Source organism: Oncorhynchus mykiss, chromosome 8 (genome assembly GCF_057628025.1).
Source record: "Oncorhynchus mykiss isolate SJ-2025 chromosome 8, ASM5762802v1, whole genome shotgun sequence".
NCBI classification, from domain to species: domain Eukaryota; kingdom Metazoa; phylum Chordata; class Actinopteri; order Salmoniformes; family Salmonidae; genus Oncorhynchus; species Oncorhynchus mykiss.
The window spans coordinates 23,117,211-23,141,035 of NC_143029.1; the positions used below are offsets into that span (position 1 = coordinate 23,117,211).

Genomic DNA, 23,825 nt, shown 5'->3' on the forward strand with positions numbered 1-23,825 from the left:
TGCCTGAACCAACTGTCACTGGTTTAAACTATGATAGAGAGGTGGGGGTGTTCGTTTCATTTGGAATAAGCTTTTCTTTTCATATTTACCACTATCAGTACCAAATGGCATTTTAAACAAATAAGGGAATGGTTCAATTAGAGACCCCCCCCCAAAGTTTGACTTATGTTGCATTTTGGGGAGCTCCTGTTTTCTTCTGGGGTTTGAGCCCCCTTTGGCCTCCTGTAATTTGCACACTGAACAGATGTTTATTTGCATTTATCAAATGGCGTGGCGGTGCACAGTTTGGATGCTAGAATTATATTTTGGACGAACATGTGCAGTTAGCCTTGAAGTAGCCTAATCTGATTAAAACTTTGACTGGTTGTGTTAATGCCACACATAAAAAGGTAATACATTTTATATTTAGGCTATATTGAAGCGTTCTAGGTGAGTGAAAAATAGCTACTTGGATCGGAGAGGAGGCAGTGCAACTTTAAGCTTTCCTGAATAACTGGGCATTCAGAAAGTATTTATTGAAATGAAATACAGAAATATCTAATTTACATAAGTATTGACACCCCTGAGTCAATACTTTGTAGAACCAACTTTGGCGGCAATTTCAGCTTTGAGTCGTCTTGGGTACTGTATGTCTGTATCAGCTTTGCACATCAGTGGTGTGTATTCATGGCTGTCAAGGGAAGGGAAAAATACATGTAAAAAATATTTCGTCTCTCTGTTTCATAATTTTACTTAAAATCGCAAGAGGCGGAATGTATCTCACTGGAGGAAGCACCCGAGCGAGCAAAACAGCGCCCCTCTTTCTCAGTATGTTTAGCCCACTTATCTGAGGCTGTCTGGTCTTAAAGAGTATGACATCGTTGTCGCCCGTAGCATTGAATGCAAGGGAGGCGAGAGCATTTCGCCTCCCTTGATCATTTAAAAATAATAATAGCCAATCAGTGTTGGCTAAACTGAGTGAGCTCAAATGTGAATGGTCCTGATACACAAAAAAAAAGTGTCACGGGAAGCCAGTTTGGATTTGACTTGACACCAATCACATCACATCAAAAGCAGAATGTAGAGGGGAATAAGGCACCCCAAGAGTTAACACATACAGGGAACTTTATTTACACAACTGTTGCATCTCGTTGTTTTTTCTACTTGCACACACGCACACTCAAATCAGCACCATCGACAGCCACATCATATTTAGCTTACTTTGATTCGATTCAATTGTTTTTGGTATCTTAAAGTTGTCACCGTATTAAACTAAGTGCAGGTGATTTGATGATGTTGAAATGTGGCTGGAATAGTGCAGGCAGCACCTGTTTTCTTTTCCACTTGTGGGAACTCACCATGTTTCTAAGTCAATGGTTGTTTAGTAGTCCGAAACATTAACTTGCTTGACCAGGCTGTAGGTCATGAAACTGTTTGTTACATGCAAAATGCTTTGTGGACTTCACCGGACAGATGTTGCTCTCCGGTATTGTGATGAAACAAAGGTGTGGTGGAATTTATTTTTCTACTGTGTCTTATAATAAAAATAATAAAATGTTACCCCTTTTTCATCGCTGCAACTCCCCAACAAGCTTAGGAGAGGCAAAGGTCGAGTCATGCTTCCTTCGAAACATGACCTGCCAAACCACACTTTTTAACACCCACTCGCTTAACCAGGGAGCCAGTTGCACCGTTCAACTGACGACCGCAGTTAGCCTGCAGGCGCCTAGCCTGCCACAAGGAGTTGCTAGAGCGCAATGAGCCAAGTAAAGCCCCCCCGGACCAAACCCTCCCCTAACCCAGGTGACGCTGGGCCAATTGTGCGCCGCCCTATGGGACATCCGGTCATGACCAGTTGTGACACAGCCTGGGATCAAACCCAGGTCTGTAGTGATGCCTCAAGCACCGCAGTGCCTTAGACCGCTGCACCACTCGGGAGGCCCTACTTTAAAGTATTTTTTACGTAAGTACTTTTCACACCACTGATGAATGGTGGAAAGAGGGCAGGAAAGATACAGAAGTTAGACTGGTGGACTTTATTGATCTGTGGTATAGTTAGTGTGTGGAAGTATAGTGCATAAGGATGTACCAAAACACTTTTATAGGGAAGGCTCATTCAAGGCAAGCAGGTGAGGAAATTTGCCTAGGATGGAATAAATGATGTATGTAGTAAAACCTGCAAATGGTCAAATGTAAACCAGAGAAAAAAGATACCACCCTCCCCTTTGCCCAATTTTTAAAAAACTATCTGAAAAGGATGAATGTAAATCAGGGAGAGAAAAAAAAACACAACCCCAAAAAAGTTAGACAACTGTTCCCTATTTTAAAATTTAGAATGAGACATCTCTTGCTCCACAGTGACATAGGGTGCATGCCAGGCAGCAGGTTGTCAGCCAGCCAGCCTGCCAGCTTAGTGGAGTCTGCCACTAGCATAGTCTGTATCCCCATTGAGACCGTGTCTGTGCCTTGATCTAGGTTAGGCAAAACTAAACATGGCGGTGTTCGCTTTAGCAATCTCACTGGAATAAAGACCTCCTTTCCTATCATTATTGAAAGAGATTGTGATATCTCACATCTCAAAATAGGGCAACTTAATGTTTGATCCCTCACTTCCAAGGCAGTTATAGTCAATGAACTAATCACTAATCATAATCTTGGTGTGATTGGCCTGATTGAAACACGCTTAAGCTTGATGAATTTACTGTGTTAAATTAGGCCCCTCCTCCTGGTTACAATAGTGACCATATCCCCCACACATTCCGCAAAGGTGGAGGTGTTGCTAATATTTCTGATAGCAAATTTCAATTTTCACAAAAAAAGACAGTCTTTTTGTCTTTTGAGCTTCTAGTCATGAAATCAATGCAGCTGACTCAATCACTTTTTATAGATACTGTTTACAGGCTTCCTGGGCTGTATACAGCGTTCCTGACTGAGTTCCCTGAATTCCTATCGAACCATTTTTGGTGACTTTAATATTTGCATGGAAAAGTCCACAGACCCACTCCAAAAGGCTTTCAGAGGCATCATCGATGTCCAACATGTCTCTGGACCTACTCACTGCCACAGTCATACCCTGGACCTAGTTTTGTCCCGTGGAATAAATATTGTGGATCTTAATACCTTTCCTCATAATCCTGACCTATTGGCCCACCATCTTATTACGTTTGCAATCGCAACAAATAATCTGCATAGACCCCAACCAAGGATAATCAAAAGCCGTCCAAAGATTCCTAGAATTCCTCCACCTACCCAAGGACGTCAGAGTACAAAAATAGGTTAACCACCTAACTGAGGAACTAAAAGTGGCAGTAATAAAGCCTCTCTTGAAAAAGCCAAACCTTAACCCAGATTTTTTTTTAAACTATCAGCCTATATCGTATCTCACATTCCTCTCAAATGTTAATAAAAAGCAGCATCTCACTGCCTTCCTGAAGACAAACAATGTATACAAAAGGCTTCAGTCTGGTTTTAGACCCCATCATAGCACTGAGACTGCACTCATGAAGGTGGTAAATGACCTTTTAAAGGCGTCAGACCAAAACTCTGCATCTGTCCTTGTGCTCCTAGACCTTAGTGCTGCTTTTGACACCATCAATCACCACATTATTTTGGGGAGATTGGAAACCCTAATTGGTCTATAAGTTCTGACCTGGTTTAGATCTTATATGTCGGAAAGATATCAGCTTGTCTCTGTGGATGGTATGTCCTCTGACAAATCAATTGTAAGTTTCGGTGTTTCTCAAGGTTTCGTTTTAGGACCGCTATTGTTTTTACATCTTGGTGATGTCATTCGGAAACATAATGTTAACTTTCACTACTATGCGGATGATACACAGCTGTACATTTCTATGAAACATGGTAAAGCCCCAAAATTGCCCTTCCCGAAAGCCTGTGTTTCAGACAAGGAAGTGGATGGCGGCAAATGTTTTACTTTTAAACTTGGACAAAACAGAGATGCTAGTTCTAGGTCCCAAGAAATCTTTGTTGGATCTGACAATGTAACGCCCTGAGCTGTTTCACCTGTCCTTGTGCTTGTCTCCACCCCCTCCAGGTTCTGCCCTTCTTCCCCACTTATACCCTGTTTTTTTATACCTATGTTTTCTGTCTGTCTGTGCCAGTTCGTCTTGTTTGTTCAAGCCTACAAGTGTTTTGTGTCTCAGCTCCTGCTTTTTCCAGTCTCGCGTTTCTCGCCCTCCTGGTTTGGACTCCGAGCCCACCTGCCTGACCACTCTGACTGAGCCTGCCTGCGGTCCTGTACCTTTGCTCCTACTCTGGATTATCGACCCCTGCTTGCCTTGACCTGTCGTTTTCCTACCCCTCTTGTTACAATAAAAAAATTACTTCTACACAGTCTGCAGTTGGGTCTTACCTGAAACCTGACAGACAATTACTCTTGGTTGTACAGTCGTCTCAAATAAAACTGAAAGACCTCAGCGTTACTCTGGTTCCTGATCTCTCGTTTGACAAACATTGAATATTTCAAGGACAGCTTTTTTCCATCTTTGTAACATTGAAAACAATCAGAAATGTTGTCCTAAAATGATGCAGAAAAGCTAATCCATGCTTTTGTCACTTCTAGATTAGACAACTGCAATGTTCTACTTTCCGGCTACCCGGATAAAGCACTAAATAAACTTCAGTTAGGGCTAAATACAGCTGCTAGAATCTTGACTAGAACCAAACAATTTCATCATATTACTCCAGTGCTAGCCTCCCTACACTGTCATCCTGTTAAGGCTAGGGCTGATTTCAAGGTTTTACTGCTAACCTACAAAGTATTACATGGGCTTGCTCCTACCTGTCTCTCCGATTTATGCCACAGTCACAAGATGTATGCTACAGTCCTTATTGTCCCTTGAAGCTCAATTGTTATGGAATGGTCTGCCTATCCATGTGAGAGACGCAGACTCTGTCTCGACCTTTGTCTTTATTGAAGACTCATCTCTTCAGTAGGTCCTATGATTGAGTGTAGTCTGGCCCAGGGGTGCGAAGGTGAAGGGAAGGGCACTGAAGCGACAAACCGCCCTTGCTGTCTCTGGCTGGCCGGTTCCCCTCTCTCCACTGGGATTATCTGCCTCTGACCCTATTACGGGGGCTGAGTCAATGGCTTACTAGTGCTCTTCCATGCCTTCCCTGGAGGGGTGCATCACTTGAGTGGGTTGAGTCACTGTCCGGGTTCGTGCAGTGGGGGAGATCCTTGTGGGCCATACTCAGCCTTGTCTCAGGGTAGTACATTGGTGGTTTGTGGATATCCCTCTAATGGTGTGAGGGCTGTGCTTTGGCAAAGTGGGTGGGGTTATATCCTGCCTGGTTGGCCCTGTCCGGGGGTATCGTCGTACGGGGCCACTGTGTCTCCCGACCCTTCCTGTCTCAGTCTCCAGTATCTATGCTGCAATAGTTTGTGTCTAGGGTTAGTGTGTTATATCTGGTGTAATTATCCTGTCTTATCCGGTGTCCTGTGTGAATTTAATTACTTCGACCTCATGGCTTGATTTTGCTCTGATATGCACTATCAACTGTGGGGCCTTATATTGACAGGTGTGTGTGTGCGACTTTCCAAATCATGAACAATCAATTAACTTTACCACAGGAAGACTCCAATCAAGTTGGAGAAACACCTGAAGGATGATTAATGGAAACAGGATGCACCTGAGCTCAATTTCGAGTCTCATAGCAAAGGGTCTGAGTACTTAAGTGTTTCTGTTTTTTATTTTTAATACATTTTTGAACATTTAAAAAAAACGGTTTTTGTTTTGTCATTATGGGGTATTGTGTGTAGATTTTATTTTAATCCATTTTGGAATAAGGCTGTAATGTAACAAAATGTTGAAAAGGTGTAGAGGTCTGAATACTTTCTGAAGGCACTGCACACTGAGTGTACAAATCATTAATAAGGACACCTGCTCTTTCCATGACATAGACTGACCAGGTGAATCTAGGTGAAAACCATGATCCCTTATTGACGTCACTTGTTAAATCCACTTCAATCAGTGTAGATGAAGGGGAGGAGACAGGTTAAAAACTTCTTGGTGACAGGGGGGCAGTATTGAGTAGCATGGATGAATAAGGTGCCCAGAGTAAACTGCCTGCTACTCTGTCCCAGATGCTATTATGTTTATATTATTAGTGGTATTGGATAGAAAACACTTTGAAGTTTATAAAACTGTTTGAATGATGTCTGTGAGTATAACAGAACTCATATGGCAGGCGAAAACCTGAGACAAATACAACCAGGAAGTGGGAAATCTGAGGTTTGTAGTTTCATTTAAGTGATTGCCTATCCAATATGCTGTGTCTATGGGGCCAGATTGCACTTCACAAGGCTTCCAGCAGATGTCAACCACCTTTAGAAAGTTTGAGGAAGGGTGTTGAATAAGAGCTGTTTTAACAAGTGGACTAGGCTGAGACCAATCAGTTGGTTACTGCGCGGTCATGCGGGTAATGAATACGCTATTGTCCGGTTGGAATAGTATTGAAGATTTATTGTAAAAAAAAACTAAGGATTGATTGTAAACATTGTTTGACATGTTTATTCAAACTGTAATGGAACTCTTTTGATTTTTCATCTGGATTTTGCGCTTGCGCATTGTGCCTTTGGAATAGTGAACTAAACGCGTGAACAAAACGGAGATATTTGGACATAAATATGGACGTAATTGAACAAAACAAACATTTCTTTTGGAAGTGGGAGTCCTGGGAGTGCATTCCGACAAAGATCAGCAAAGGTAAGTGAAGATTTATAATGCTATTTATGACTTTTGTTGACTCCACAATTTGGCGGGTAACTGTATGGCTTGCTTTTGTGGCTGAACGCTGTTCTCAGATTATTGAATATTGTGCTTTTGCCGTAAAGCTTTTTTGAAATCTGACACAGCGGTTGCATTAAGAACAAGTGTATCTTTAATTCTATATAAAACATGTATCTTTCATCAAAGTTTATGATGGGTATTTCTGTTATTTGATGTGGCTCTGCAATTTCTCTGGATGTTTTGGAGGCATTTCTGAATATGGTGCCAATGTAATCTGAGGTTTTTGGATATAAATATGATCTTGATCGAACAAAACATACATGTATTGTGTAACATTGAGTCCTGGGAGTGTCATCTGATGAAGACCGTCAAAGGTTAGTGATTAATTTTATCTATATTTCTGCTTTTTGTGACACCTCTCTTTGGTTGGAAAATGGCTGAATGCTTTCTGTGACTAGTTGCTGACCTAACATAATAATATGTTCTGCTTTCGCCGAAAAGCCTTTTTGAAATCGGACTCTGTGGTTGGATTAACGAGAAGTGTGTCTTTAAAATTGTGTAAAATACTTGTATGGTTGAGGAATTTTAATTATGAGATTTCTGTTGTTTTGAATTTGGCGCCCTGTAACTTCACTGGCTGTTGGCGAGGTGGGGCGCTAGCGTCCCGAACGATCCCAGAGAGGTTAAAGAAGGATTTCTAAGCCTTGAGATAATTGAGACATGGATTGTGTAAGTATGCCATTCAAAGGGGGAATGGTCAAGACAAAGATTGAAATGCATTTGAATGGGGTATGGTAGTAGGTGCCAGGCGCAACGGTTTGTGTCAAGAACTGCAACGCTACTGGGCTTTTCACGCTCAACAGTTTCCTGTGTGTATCAAGAATGGTCCACCACCCAGGACATCCAGACAACTTGACAACTGCATTGAACTGCATTGAAGTACAACATGGGCCAGCATTCTTCTGGAATGCTTTCGACACCTTGTAGAGTCCATGCCCTGACGAATTGAGGCTGTTCTGACTGCAAAAGAGGGGGTGCAACTCAATATTAGGAATGTGTTTTTAATGGTTTGAACTTGGTGTATAACTTGTTAACAGTTACCCATTCCTAAGAGTGAGTACTATTTTAATAGTAATGTTAAATAATACACAATGGCTGTTAAGCCAATTATATTTTGACTGTTGCCTCCTGTTGAAGTTTATTGTGATGGTAATGATGTTTGTTTTTGATCATTATTTGGCGGAGGTTGCTAGCTACAGTGGTATCTTCAACCTAGCCCAACTTTGAGCTAGTGTACGCTATCTTGACTTGCTATAAAGTTGGAGAAACAAGTTGAGGAAAAAGTAACTAAACAAAGCATGTTTTATCACCTGAAACAAAATATTTATTCTGTCTGGGGAAAAAAATGTCATATTTTACAATCTTCCAAAATAAATGCGATATCTGACAAGAGGGCTGTCCTCTTTCTTGCGTTAGAGACAGTAAACTTTCCGTTCAATAGCGGGCAAGATTCTGTGATAACATGGGTAGCTGGTATTCTGGGACTGTCCCGGGACCACTTCACATTTCCTGAAAAAATACAATTACAAGACCTGAGAAATTACAACATTTTCCCAATGTCTCACTAATGCAATTCCACAAAATACACAACAGGGTGCTCTTCATGGATGAATCCCGGTTTCAACTGTACCGGTCAGATGGCAGACAGTGTGTATGGCGTTGTGTGTGGGCGAGCGGTTTGCTGATGTTAACATTGTGAACAGTGTGCCAGTGGGGTTATGGTATGGGCAGTGTGACGCCCCTCCCACTCTGTTTGCTGAATTCTTTCTCTTTGCTCTTGTTTTCCTTAATAGGATGTAGGTGGGCGGAGCTGGGAGGGTCATCAGCTGTGTCCCGGGTATAAATGCATCTTTCCCTCATTCATTGAGGAGACTCTCTCCACGCAGACACACTGTATTTTTGGTTCTGGCTTGTTTGTTTTGGCACCTCTCAACACCCCTCATTTTCACCATCTATGCACGCAACCACTTACTTACACTAATGACTACACTCACCATTGTTAATTGTAAATGGTTTACTTTATTTAATAAATATATGTTTTGTTATTCCTTATCTCCACTTTGTCTCCCTCTTTGTTAATAAGGGCTACAAGCCGGGTTCGTGACAGCGGGCATAAGCTACTGACAACAAACACGATGGCATTTTATGATCTGTGCACAATTCCTGGAAGCTGAAAATGTCACAGTTCTTCCATGACCTGCATACTCACCAGACATGTCACCCGTTGAGCATGTTTGGGATGCTCTGGATTTACGTGTACGACAGCGTGTTCCAGTTCCAGCCAATATCCAGCAACTTCACACAGCCATTGAAGAGGAGTGGGATAACATTCCACAGGCCACAATCAACAGCCTGATCAACTCTATGTGAAGCAGATGTGTGGCGATGCATGAGGCAAATGGTGGTCACACCAGATACTGACTGGTTTTCTGATCCACGCCCCTGTGACCAACATATCATCCAAGATGGCGTAGCAGTGCAGACGTGTTTTGTTTGTCCTCTCGTGTACTTTTGTCTTTTTTCATCTATTTTTGTAGATATTTCAATTTTATTTTCAATCTCTTCTCCATTTTAGTTAAATTATACTTTCCGGTAACCTGCCTCACCCAATGTGATACGGATCATCCAAGATGGCGTAGCAGTGCAGACGTGTTTTGTTTGTCCTCTCGTGTACTTTTGTCTTTTTTCATCTATTTTTGTAGATATTTGAATTTTATTTTCAATCTCTTCTCCATTTTAGTTAAATTATACTTTCCGGTAACCTGCCTCACCCAATGTGATACGGATCTGCTATTATTTTTAATTTCTAGACCTTATAGCAAGAACCACCTAGCCATCAGAAGCTAATTAGCTACAAGCTATTTAGTCATTGTTAGTCACTACTAGCGGCCTTTACCTTCTGCACAGGTACCAGCCCTTTTTTTAGCTTGGATAATACTCGCCAGCCTACCAGTAACGGACTGTCTCCATTACAACGCCGGATTTCTGCCGTAATCCCTGGACCATTCTCCTGATCTTCACAGCTAGCTAGCACCCACCGAGTTACCCAGTACCGAAGCTATCCCTGAGGCTCACCTCCCGGCCTACTCAGTTGTTCACCCGGACTCCACCCAAACACGGCTAAAACACACTACTCCACTGGATCCTTGCCGTAAGCTCTGGACCTTGGCACCGGATCACCGCTGCTACCGAGCGCCTATAGTGGCTAACACCCCTGCCCCGAAGCTAGCACCGGTTAGCCGTGAGCCAGGCGCATCTCCCAGATCGAAAACTAAATTACTACAACTACAATACCTATTTCGCCATCTGGCTTGGATCCTTAGTCGACACGGCGCCCTGCCACACCACCATGACAGGTCTGCCGACGAATAATCCATCCACTGTGCCTTCAACCGGCCTCCGTCGGACGTGGGAGCAGACGCTTCTACTAGCCCCGGGCTACTAACTTTAAACGCTGTGTCGCTCGCGTGCTAGCGTAGTAAAGACTACTCCGCGGCTTCCCTGTCTCATCTATTGTTGCCCCATGGACCCTATGACCACTTGGCTACATAGCTGATGCCCGCTGGACTGTCCATTAATCACAGTACTCCATTCTGTTTTATTTATTTATTTGTTATTATTATTTTTTTATCTGTTGGCCCCAGCTGCAAACTCAGGCTCTGTGTGTAGTTAACCCTGTCTGTAACCCTGACCCTGTCTGCCCATTCATTTCCATTTTACCTGTTGTTGTTTTAGCTGATTAGCTGTTGTTGTCTCACCCGTTGTTGTCTTAGCTAGCTCTCCAAATCAACACCTGTGGTTACTTTATGCCTCGCTGTATGTCTCTCGCATATGTCAATATGCCTTGTATACTGTTGTTTAGGTTAGTTATCATTGTTTTAGTTTACAATGGAGCCCCTAGTTCCACTCATTATACCTCTGATACCTCCTTTGTCCCACCTCCCACACATGCGGTGACCTCACCCATTATAACCAGCTTATTCAGAGATACAACCTCTCTTATCATCACTCAGTGCCTGGGCTTACCTCCGCTGTACCCGCACCCACCATACCCCTGTCTGCACATTATGCCCTGAATCTATTCTACCACGCCCAGAAATATGCTCCTTTTATTCTTTGTCCCCAACGCTCTAGGCAACCAGTTTTGATAGCCTTTAGCTGTACCCTCAACCTACTCATCCTCTGTTCCTCAGGTGATGTGGAGGTAAACCCAGGCCCTGCATGTCCCCAGGCACCCTCATTTGTTGACTTCTGTGATCGAAAAAACATTGGTTTCATGCATGTCAACATCAGAAGCCTCCTCCCTAAGTTTGTTTTACTCACTGCTTTAGCACACTCCGCCAACCCTGATGTCTTTGCCGTGTCTGAATCCTGGCTTAGGAAGGCCACCAATAATTCTGAGATTTCCATACCCAGCTACAACATTTTCCGTCAAGATAGAACTGCCAAAGGAGGAGGAGTTGCAATCTACTGCAGAGGTAGCCTGCAAAGTTCTGTAATACTTTCCAGGTCTATACCCAAACAGTTTGAACTTCTAATTTAAAAAATGAACCTCTCCAGAAATAAGTCTCTCACTGTTGCCGCCTGCTATCGACCCCCCTCCGCTCCCAGCTGTGCCCTGGACACCATTTGTGAATTGATCGCCCCCCATCTAGCTTCAGAGTTAATTATGTTAGGTGTCCTAAACTGGGATATGCTTAACACCCCGGCAGTCCTACAATCTAAGCTAGAGGCTCTCAATCTCACACAAATCATCAAGGAACCCACAGGTACAACCCTAAATCCGTAAACATGGGCAACCTCATAGACATTATCCTGACCAACTTGCCCTCCAAATACACCTCCGCTGTTTTCAATCAGGATCTCAGCGATCACTGCCTCAATGCCTGTGTCCGCTATGGGCCTGCGGTCAAACGACCACCCCTCATCACTGTCAAACACTCCCTAAAACACTTCTGAGAGCAGGCCTTTCTAATCGACCTGGCCTGGGTATCCTGGAAGGATATTGACCTCATCCCGTCAGTCGAGGATGCCTGGTCATTTTTAAAAGTAATTTCCTCACCATCTTAGATAAGCATGCCCCGTTCAAGAAATGCAGAACCAAGAACAGATATATCCCTTGGTTCACTCCAGACCTGACTGCCCTTGACCAGCGCAAAAACATCCTGTGGCGGACTGCAATAGCATCGAATTGTCCCCACAATATGCAACTGTTCAGGGAAGTCAGGAACCAATACACGCAGTCAGTCAGGAAAGCAAAGGCTAGCTTTTTCAAGCAGATATTTGCATCCTGTAGCTCTAACTCCAAAAAGTTTTGGGACACTGTAAAGTCCATGGAGAACAAGAGCACCTCCTCCCAGCTCCCCACTGCACTGAGGCTAGGTAACACGGTCACCACCGATAAATCCATGATCGAAAATTTCAAAAAGCATTTCTCAATGGCTGGCCATGCCTTCTTCCTGGCTACTCCAACCCCGGCCAACAGCTCCACCGCCCCCGCAGCTACTCGCCCAAGCCTCCCCAGCTTCTCCTTCACCCAAATCCAGACAGCAGATGTTCTGAAAGAGCTGCGAGACCTGGACCCGTACAAATCAGCTGGGCTAGACAATCTGGACCCTCTCTTTCTAAAACTTTCTGCAGCCATTGTTGCAATCCCTATTACCAGCCTGTTCAACCTCTCTTTCGTATCGTCCGAGATCCCTAAAGATTGGAAATCTGCCGCGGTCATCCCCCTCTTCAAAGGGGGTGACACCCTAGACCCAAACTGTTACAGACCTATATCCATCCTGCCCTGCCTATCTAAAGTATTCGAAAGCCAAGTTAATAAACAGATCACTGACCATTTCAAATCCCACTGTACCTTCTCCGCTGTGCAATCTGGCTTCCGAGCCGGTCACGGGTGCACCTCAGCCACGCTCAAGGTCCTAAACGATATCATAATCGCCATCGATAAAAGACAGTACTGTGCAGCCGTCTTCATCGACCTGGACAAGGCTTTCGACTCTGTAAATCACCGTATTCTTATCGGCAGACTCAATAGCCTTGGTTTTTCTAATGACTGCCTCGCGTGGTTCACCAACTACTTTGCAGACAGAGTTTAGTGTGTCAAATCGGATGGCATGTTGTCCGGACCTCTGGCAGTCTCCATGGGGGTACCACAGGGTTCAATTCTCGGGCCGACTCTTTTCTCTGTATATATCAATGATGTCGCTCTTGCTGCGGGGGATTCCCTGATCCACCTCTACGCAGACGACACCATTCTGTATACTTCTGGCCCTTCCTTGGACACTGTGCTAACTAACCTCCAAACAAGCTTCAATGCCATACAACACGTGGCCTCCAACTGCTCTTAAACACTAGTAAAACCAAATGCATTATTTTCAAACGTTCATTGCCCGCACCTGCCCGCCCGACTAGCATCACCAGCCTGGACGGTTCCGACCTAGAATATGTGGACAACTATAAATACCTAGGTGTCTGGCTAGACTGTAAACTCTCCTTCCAGACTCATATTAAACATCTCCAATCCAAAATCAAATCTAGAATCGGCTTTCTATTTTGCAACAAAGCCTCCTTCACTCACGCTGCCAAACTTACCCTAGTAAAACTGACTATCCTACCAATCCTTGACTTCGGCAATGTCATCTGCAAAATAGCTTCCAACACTCTACTCAGCAAACTGGATGCAGTCTATCACAGTGCCATCCGTTTTTCTACCAAATCACATTACCACCCACCACTGTGACCTGTATGCTCTAGTCGGCTGGCCCTCGCTACATATTCATCGCCAGACCCACTGGCTCCAGGTCATCTATAAGTCTATGCTAGGTAAAGCTCCGCCTTATCTCAGTTCACTTGTCACAATAACAACACCCACCCGTAGCACATGTTCCAGCAGGTATATCTCACTGATCATCCCCAAAGCCAACACCTCATTTGGCCGCCTTTCCTTCCAGTTCTCTGCTGCCAGTGACTGGAACGAATTGCAAAAATTGCTGAAGTTGGAGACTTTTATTTCCCTCACCAACTTTAAACATCAAACTATCTGAGCAGCTAACCGATCGCTGCAGCTGTACATAGTCCATCTGTAAATAGCCCACCCAATCTACCTACCTCATCCCCATACTGTTTTTGTTTTATTTACTTTTCTGCTCTTTTGCACACCAGTATCTCTACTTCGACATCATCATCTGCTCATTTATCACTCCAGTGTTAATCTGCTAAATTGTAATTCTTTGCTACTATGGCCTATTCATTGCCTACCTCCTCATGCCTTTTGCACACACTGTATATAGACTTTCATTGACTTGTTTATTGTGCTATTGGTTTGTTTATTGTTTACTCCATGTGTAATTCTGTGTTGTTGTCTGTGTCACAATGCTTTGCTTTATCTTGGCCAGGTCACAGTTGCAAATGAAAACTGTTTCTTAATAACTAGCCTACCTGGTTAAAGAAAGGTGAAATAAAATAAATAAATATGCATATCTGTATTCCCAGTCATGTCAAATCCATAGATTAGGCCCTAATGCATTTATTTAAATTGACTGATTTCCTTATATGAACTGTAACTGTAACCCTTTTGATTGGGACAGCACCATCACACTGTTTTGAGACAAGCGTGGGGGACTTCTCTAGATAAATCAATCAACGTCAGATCTTCGTTTTCACTGAATCTCCGTTTGGATATTTGGTAACAATTAGGCTGGGGAAATGTTAGCTGTGTTGAGGTGAGTACTAATGATCATCTTTATTGTAGTTTGCTCACATATTAGCTGATCAGAACATTTAGCTAGCTTGTTATACAAGTGGGTTTTGCTCTTCACTCGCGTTGTAGCATGTCCTGCTCCCGACCAAAAGCGTGACTTGTCTGATAATCAACCAATCAATCGATTTTGTTTCATCGAATATCTGTCTGTATATTTGGTTAATTGATCACTGGCTGGACAAGTGGAAGTGGTAGCTCATTTATTTGTTTTCTCAACTATCGCTGATTAGAAACATTTAGCATGCAATAATGTATCCTAAATCAAGTGTATTATTTATCTATTGACTCACGTAGTAGCCATATATATACCCTAGGCTATTTTCCTATCGTCCCAATCCCACTGAAACGCAAAATCTTGACTCATGTCTCGCATGAAAATTCGTAACTTTATTCTGTAACCCATAGGTTGCATTATTAAAGCACGTCTGGGCTATGCATGTCAAAACACAGCTATAACATGTCCCCTGCTTCTCTGCGCCGTCTCGTATTGTTGCCGATATGAGAGCTCCGGTGGAGAATGTGTGATCAACAAACTATATGAGAGTATATATGGATATTTATTTTACGAGTTAGTCCCCGTTAAGATACCTTGATATTTAAACAATTTGCTTTCCATCTCCCCGTTATTCATGATCTGATATACTATCTGTATAACCAAATAGTAGATATGTCATTCGTTGGAGGTTATCTAGCAAGTTTAGGAACTTTGGCCATTTGACTTTTGTTTAAATCAAATTTCAAATCAAAATCAAATCAAATTTATTTATATAGCCCTTCGTACATCAGCTGATATCTCAAAGTGCTGTACAGAAACCCAGCCTAAAACCCCAAACAGCAAGCAATGCAGAAGCAATGCAGGTGTAGAAGCACTTTGTATGATTTGTATGATTTGTATGATTCGACAATGCTGTGGCCTTCTCGGGGTGCGCTCTGTGTCGAGATATCCTAGGCCTACTGGTGAAATGTGATTAATTAATTGAGGAACATAACGCTCTGGATGTTGAACGGCCTTTTGAAATTCACAATGTCATTTGCGATCAAAGTTAGTTAATTAATCAATTAATCATTACTAAATCACAGTTTCACTTGCTGTGAAATCTTTACACAGTTGCGCAGCCAAGAAGGCAATGTGGAGCAGCGACAATCTTATTTTGGGAGAACATTGAGTGACCTTATCTTGGTTTAAACGTTAAATTGGCATTTCTATTTTTTACGGTATTTCCTGGGACTTCCCGGTATTGCAATTTGGCAGATTTTTGGGAAAATATGAATCTCTAATCCGCGAAGACGTACGATGTAAAATGTCATACTTGTTGGTGCTTTCAGGACAACTGGGAACTCAAAAAAATAAGGTACAATTATTTTTCCCCAGTCGGAGATGTTTTTTTTTTGCGAGTTCCCAGTTGTCTTGAAGTCGGACATTTCCGAGTGTGCGGTTTAATTAAGACTTCATCCATAGGTGCGTTCAGTTCGCATGAACGTTTGCTACGTTGCGGAACGGTTTGTTCAGAACAACACATTTCCCCAACACGTTCTTGTAAATTCTTGAAACGATTTTGAGGGAAGTTTGCTCCTGTTTGGTGGTTGTGGCTAGAAGCAATGCAAGACGTATTTAAAGGGCAATGGCCATGCTGACAGCGTTCGACAAGCCAACCCCTCGCACTTTTTTCAACTGGTCGTTCAGTACAGCAACTTTCTCGTTCAATTGAACATCTCAGAACGTAAACACGTACTGAAAGCAGCCCATGTTCCACTATCTCGTTCAGTTTCCATGTGAGTGAACCGAACCCAGACTCCCTGCTCTCACTTCACTGTCAATAACTGCTGATGAAGCGGGTTTAGGGGATATCTTTTATCCGATATCTAAAGTCAGGAAAAGGGGGCCAGCCTGAGAGCCGTTGGGCCAGTGGTTAGAGCCGTTGGGCCAGTAACCGAAAAGTTGCTGGATCGAATCCCCGGCTGGCAATGTAAAAATATGACTTTCTACCCTTGAACAAGGCAGTTAACCGTCATTGTAATTAAGAATGTGTACTTAACTGACTTGCGTAGTTAAATAAAGGTTCTAAAAAATGTTATGACTAAATATTTGGCATGGGCAACATGAACATGTGGTGTCTGGAGCTGTAAAAAAAGTGGATACCTATTTTAATATTCACCCTTCAGGCTAAAATTAATTATATAGGCTGTTGGTAGATACATTAATCTCTAAGATTCTGACTGTATGAAGTGCAAACTCTCCTAAAATATGAGGTATGCAATTAATTTATTCCACCAACATTTTCCCAAGACTGTTAAAGTTGATGTGAGTGTTTCTAGACATACTGTATCAATCCAGCATGGGATTCAAAAATGAGAGGAATGTCAGTATGAGTGTTTTGGTGAAATTTTGAATGGGTTTCAAAGGCCCCATCTGGTGGCCACAACAATGAAGTGAAATATAACTGTGACCGGAAAGCTTTGAAGAACCTCTGCCATACTCTTCTTGAAACAGGTTTTGGAATTACGTGTAGCCTGTTTCCCTACCAATTTGTATGTTTGCAGGGTCTCTTTCTGCCTGCTGACTGATGATTCCTATAGGTTGGTGGTAGTATGATCATACTTTATGACATTGTCAGTTTCTTCATTAAGTGACAGCCAGGTCCTTTTGTCCTTTACTCTAGTTCATAACAGTATAAATTGTTTTCCATTTTTGGCGTGCAATCTGCTCAACCAGTAATACAATCCAGAACATAAACATGATATTCACAGGGATCGGTAGCAGGTCTAATTTGTTTTCCCTGTGGCACTCAACATTGATCTGTATTTATTAAAAACCCATGGTCCTCTGCACTATTATTATCACTCATACATTAGTGCTGTCCTCAACGGAGTCGCAGATGGCGTTGCTATGGCGACTCAGTGCCTGTCAGTCTAATGTCCTGTTGTGTCCTTGGTGGAGGAGAGTTTGTGTAACTCAGTTATTTTGCCAGAACACAGACCGACCACGGCCAGGCCATAACAACCCACTTTGTGGATAGAGACTGTCTGATACAGATTGTGTTAAAAAAGGAAATGTGCACCGGATGGGGGGAGTGTTGCCATGGAAACTACTGTAAGGATCCATCTCTAAATCATTGTGAATGACTGGCCAGTTAACTTTTAAGCAAATAGTTAACAATCCATATAGATAAGACATTAGTCAAAATAAAAAGGGACTTGAAATCAATATCAGGCCTTTATCTAGATATATGGGTCCATCTTGCAATATTTGGTCATATAAGGTTGGATATGAGATGTATATTGCGTAAAACAGTGTGATGGGTCTAAGCAATACATTCCAAAGAGCACAGGCATGTCTACATAGTCTACAATTAGATATTTATTGAAGTTACATTATAGGGGTTCAGATGGAAAAAGTCAAAAAAGACAGTGACTGTTCTGATGCTATTTGCGCAAGGCAACATTCGGCATTGGAAAGTTTTGAGGGTGCATTGTCCTGAATAACCTTTCTACCTATTATTTGGTTATGCAGTAAATCTCTGTCTGTCCTCATCTGGTATACGACTTAAACATACTTCTACTGCACACCACTTCAGATAAAACAGTATATAGACAAACCAAGTTGGATTGGATATCTCAACTCAACCATAACACGAGGCACAGGGACTATAGTTCTAACGCTCACAAAATGACACATTCGTCGGTTCAGCTAGTCTTAATTGCATTCTTCTTTTTTGGCGTCTGCTTCTTGGCGGAGGGCTCTGGCTGTTTTGGGGTCTCTGGCTGGACTGGGGCAGCCATCTCTGCCTGTGCTGGTGCCTCCACCTGTGCTGGTACCTCTACTTGTGCTGGAACCTGTGCTGGAGCCTGTGCTGGTACCTCTACTTGTGCTGGAGCCTGTGCTGGAGCTTGTGCTGGTGCCTCTGTCTGTGCTGGAGCCTCTACCTGTGTTGGAGCCTGTGCTGGTGCCTCTACTTGTGCTGGAGCCTGTGCTGGAGCCTCTGCTGGATCCTCTACTTGTGCTGGTGCCTCTGCCTCTGCTGGAGCCTGTGCTGGTGCCTCTACTTGTGCTGGAGCCTTGCTGGAGCCTGCGCTGGTGCCTCTACTTGTGCTGGAGCCTGTGCTGGTGTATCTGCATATGTTGGTTCTGGTTCCTCTGCATGTGCTGGTGCCTCTACCACTACCTGTACTGGGGCCTTTGTTGGTTCAGGGATCTTCTGGGCCTCAGCAGGTTCTGTAGACTCTGGCTCTTCCTCGCTGTCAGAGTCATCGTCATCATCGTCTCCTGTAGACGGGGCCAGTAGGGAGGCTGCGAACTCCGCCAGCCTGTTCTGCTCAGCCCTCAGACGGGCCATCTCCTCTGTCATCTCTGGCTCCTCAACTATGTCCATGAGGCTGTGGACTGGTTCAGTGGCCACCTCCTGTGTCTCGTCCTTGGGTGTCCCCTCGGTGGCGTCAGGCGTTTGGCGAATGCCTTTGATCTTGGAGTACAGGATCTTCCTCTCATCCTGGAGTGCTCGGCAGAGCCTCTCCAGCTTGTCAATCTTCACGACGAACATCTCATACTCATTCTCCTTCACAGTCCTCTGTGGAAAAGAGAGTCTAACTTGTTGTAGCGCATTTGAATAAAGTCTAACACTATTGCATGTGTTATAGATGAGTATTTACCTCTTCAATCATCTCCGAGAGAGCCTTGTTAGTGCTCTCAAATCTGGTCTTCCAAACATTCGACTCTTTATCAAGTTTTTTCATCTTCTTTGTCATCTATGAAGCAAAATGTTTGTTGGGTTAAAACGTATCTGAAAATGTAACCATCATTCTGAATATGATTAATATAGAAAACAGTCCCTCCAACATAAAGCTGTTTTATCATTTCAGAATTATGTCGACCTTATATTACCTCCATGCACTTGGCCCTAAAAATAAACAGTACATTTAAAGGAAGGATGATTTTATTTTAAGGATGCCACATACCTTCTCCATTTCATTTTTGAAGCTGGCGTACACATCGTTGCTCTTAGACAACGTAGTCTGGAACTCTTCAAACTTCTGGGAGTACAGAGCAAGCTGCAGAAAAACAGAGGGACAGTCAGGAGAGAACTCCAGAAATTGATTTCACATGTAGCATTCATATGCATCTATTCACCTCATGAACAATCAGATCTATGCTTTGAACCTTATTTGACCCAGAAACAAATTTGTTTTACTTTAGAGGGAGATGAGGTGTGGTGAGAGGAAGAGCCAGCCGGTTTCACCAAACATTTAGTCATTCACGACTGACTCAAATATGTATATTTTCCCTGACAAACAAGGTCACGCATTGTTGGTATGCCTTGCCTGGTTTCTTCATTGCTTCAGGGCCTAATTACAGAGCATTGCATTCCAAGTCCTAGGGCCCTCGGTGTGAATGCTCTACACTCAGCTGGCCAGGCGGCCTCCCTGGGCTTCCCTTTAGCAGTCCTCTGCTCAGTGTTGGCAGAGCTATGTTAATGAGCAGCTCTATAAATGTTTCAGTGGCAGTCGGTCCAGCTAGAGTTAACAGGCTAATCTCCAGAGGCCCTCAGGGGAAACCACATCGCACACACCGCCAGTCTCCCGTATTCAAACCTGTCTATCTGCTAGCAATCCCGTTGAGATCAACCGTCTTTATTTGAGAGTTACTGTTTTGGAACAAAAGCAAAACAACTGATTTGACATGCGCTATAAAAGAGGAAAGGCATTTGCTTGGTTATGTGTTGTATTTCAGAAAAGCTCACTTGATACAGATCAGTTTCTGCCTCACGTCTTTCGAATAGATTTTTCTTGCTGGCTGCACTGCTTTGGCCGTTTCCTTGTGTGATCTAAATCTACGCCTGGTATCGTAGAGACAAATAAGGTTGACATTCCTAGTTAATTGGATTGGAAATATGACATGGCCTGGTACAAATACATGATGAATCATATTGTCACGCCCTGATCTGTTTCACCTGTTCCTGTGATTGTTTCCACCCCCTCCAGGTGTCGCTTGTTTTCCCCAGTGTATTTATCCCTGTGTTTCCTGTCTCTCTGTGCCAGTTCGTCTTGTATGTTAGTCAAGTCAAACAGTGTGTTTTTCCCGTACTCCTTTTGCTATTCTCTTTTGATAGTCTTCCTGGTTTTGACCCCTGCCTGACTCTGGACTACTTTCCCGCCTGCCTGATCATCCTGCCTGCCCTGACCTTTATTCTGCCTGCCCTTCGGTACCTTTTGGATTCTGATCTGGTTTTGACCCTTTTGTCTGTCCACGACCATTCTCTTGCCTTCCCCTATTGGATTAATAAATACTGCCTCCTGTGTCTGCATCTGGGTCTCGCCTTGTGTCATGATTATATAGGTACTGAAATACAGTATTAACATAATTTGTTTTATTGTTACTTTGTCATTTGGGAGTCAGGGTAATGTTTCTACTGAGAAAACACAAGGCTTTAAATAATGGCAAGGTTTCTCTGCAATTAATTATAACCATATCAACTGTCAGCTATAATTTCTGAATCCAGCAGGGAAGCATTTATCTTTGTGCGTCAGACCAACTAATTTCATTGTATAATTTGCTTGCACCCATACAATAATTGTGCCATATCCAATAAACATAGCAATTGCAATTGTATCATAATTTTATAATTGAATGATCAATGATGCTGGAGTATGTGGTACTGTGTGGCATTGCATCACATTTTTTAATATTCCCATGATGCTGTGTCATCCTGTTGGTTCAGGAAGAGGGAGTTTCTCTTGCCTGCTGCTATCATGGGAATTATGGCTGCTCTGTACAGTACAGCTGACAAATTTTCAGCTGACAAAGTAAGTACCAAGTACATCAAGCCATATAGCCTAGTTATGAGAGGAGAATCTAATTTTTGATGGTCACTTTTGCCATGGTGAGGATATTGAAAAACATTACTATAGATCCAAATGAACTTAATACAGTATATACTGAAATATTAGTTGTCTTTAACACACATGGAGCACTCCAGAGGACCTTAATGGTAGGATTGGACTTGCCTTTCATAGACTTAGCCCTGAAATAAATGTAGTGAATAAGGGTGTTTGGCACCACATTGGATATATTCACCTGAGCCTGCATGACAGTCTCTTGCTCTCTCAGAAGTTTAGCTTGTAGTTTCCACTCAGCTGCATGTACCAGTAACTGGTTAAAAACAAAACACACGTAAAGCACACATTTACCTTTTTCTTCAACTGCAACTCTTGCTCCTTCAATGTGTAGCATTTCTTTGTTTTGTCAATTGCCTCCCTAAGCAGCTAACAACAGAGACAGTGGATGGTTACAATACTCATTTCTGTGAGCATCACATGCACAACAAACATGATTGGTTGTAAACTTAATACTGTTTATTAGACAAAAGTTACTCAACTATATTTACATTGCTTTACAGTACTTTGTGGGTAAGGTCAGTAAAAGTTGTGCTCCTGTGTGGCTCCGTTGGTAGCACATTGCACTTGAAACGCCAGCATTGTGGGTTTGATTCCCATGGGGGACCAGTCTGAAAATGTATGCCCTTGCTCTGGATAACAGCGTCTGCTAAATGACAAAAAATGTAAGTACAATGACTCACATATTCCTTTTCTCTCTTGTGCTTCTCCTCTGCCTCCTGCAGCTGTGCATTAGCTTGCTCCAGTTTGGTATCAGACAGCTTCTGCTGCAGGTCGTGGTGCTTGAAGATCTTCTCCAAGCTCTGAGTGATAGACAAGGTGAGATGACACACTAGATTAGACACTTAGTTTTAAGAAGGGCTTCTAAGACATTCTGTACAGGTTATGAATCCATCCATTAGGATACATTTCTCTAAAACCACCACTGCCATCCTGTCTGTCTATGAGAAATTGTCATTAACATGTTCCTTGAAAAGTAATTAAGGCCATTGTTGTTTGCGCACAGTATTTCATTGGAAAGTTCAGACACGTTTTATGATGCCTGAGAAAACAGACAAAATAGTGGGTGGAGAACTCGTAAAACCTGGGACTTGAATTACAGTTTCACAATTAACAGGAGGACAAATGCAAAAGCCTTATTATATATATTTTTTAAGTATTGTCTTTTTCAGGATTACATTTACATTTGTCATTTTAGCAGACACTCTTATCCAGAGTGACTTACAGTATAGTGAGTGCATATATTTTCATACTTTTTCATACAACCCTCTCATAAAGGGATTATTATTATCAGGGCACAAATTCTGATAAGAAAACTGACCCCAGATTAGTTCAATTAGGATAAACAATTGTTTCTATAGATATTATTTATTTTTACGCATGAGACTAATCTATACTGCACAAAAATATAACAATTTCAATAATGTGACTGAGTTACAGTTCATATAAGGAAATCAGTCAATTGAAATAAATAAATTAGGCCCTAATCTATGGACTTCACATGAGTATGCGGGGGTGCAGCCATGGGGGACCACTTGGCATTCAGGCCCACCCATTGGGTAGCCAGGCCCAGCCAATCAGAATTAGTTTTTCCCCACAAAAGGGTTTTATTACAGACATAAATACTCCTCAGCTCCCCTCCACAACCCCCTCAGACAATCCCACAGGTGAAGAAGCCGGATGTGGAGGTCCTGGGCTGGTATAGTTACATGTGGTCTGCAGTTGTGAGGCCGGATGGACGTACTTCCAAATTTTCTAAAACAACATTGGAGGCAACTTAGGGTAGACATTTTTTATATTCCCCCCCCCCCCCAATTTCATGGTATCCAATTGGCAGTTACAGTCTTGTCTCATCGCTGCAACTCCTGTACAGACTCGGGAGAGGCGAAGGTCGAGAGCCATACATCCTCAAAAACACGACCCAAACTAGCCGCACTGCTTCTTGACACAATGCACATCCAACCCGGTAGCCAGCCGCACCAATGTGTCAGAGGAAACACCGTACACCTGGCGACCTGGTCAGTGTGCACTGTGCCCAGCCCAACACAGGAGTCGCTAGTGCGCAATGAGACAAGGATATCCCTGCCGACCAAACCCTCCCTAACCCAGACGTAGCTGGGCCAATTGTGCACTGCCCCATGGGCCTCCCGGTCGCGGCCAGCTGCAACATAGCCTGGGCTCAAACCCAGAATCTCTGGTGGCACAGCTAGCACTGTGATGCAGTGCCTTAGACCACTGCGCCACCCGGGAGGCAGGGTAGAGAAATTAACATTCAATTCTCTGGCAACAGCGCTGGTGGACATTCTTGCAGTCAGCATGCCAATTGCACATTCCCTCAAAACTTGAAACCGGCGCTGTGGCATTGTGTTGTGACAAAACTGCAC

At 43.1% G+C, this 23,825-nt stretch overlaps 1 protein-coding gene across 4 annotated transcripts in view; it reads right to left on the reverse strand.

Annotated features, from left to right (window-relative positions):
- Positions 1 to 17,889: 17,889 nt before the first annotated feature.
- txlnba (taxilin beta a) overlaps positions 17,890 to 23,825 on the reverse strand; it is a 29,257-nt gene continuing 23,321 nt past the window's right edge. For 2 of the 4 annotated variants that reach the window (XM_090242946.1, XM_090242948.1), the window contains exons 6-11: positions 22,125 to 22,244; positions 21,623 to 21,697; positions 19,507 to 19,599; positions 19,201 to 19,296; positions 18,621 to 19,118; positions 17,890 to 18,531 (exon numbers count right to left, since the gene is read on the reverse strand). In XM_090242946.1, the coding sequence (XP_090099072.1) occupies positions 18,238 to 18,531; positions 18,621 to 19,118; positions 19,201 to 19,296; positions 19,507 to 19,599; positions 21,623 to 21,697; positions 22,125 to 22,244 (1,176 nt within the window). In that variant the 3' untranslated portion in view covers positions 17,890 to 18,237. Of the gene's footprint in view, positions 18,532 to 18,620; positions 19,119 to 19,200; positions 19,297 to 19,506; positions 19,600 to 21,622; positions 21,698 to 21,735; positions 21,811 to 22,124; positions 22,245 to 23,825 lie in introns of all 4 variants that reach the window. The other 2 variants (XM_090242945.1, XM_090242947.1) reach the window with 1 other exon arrangement.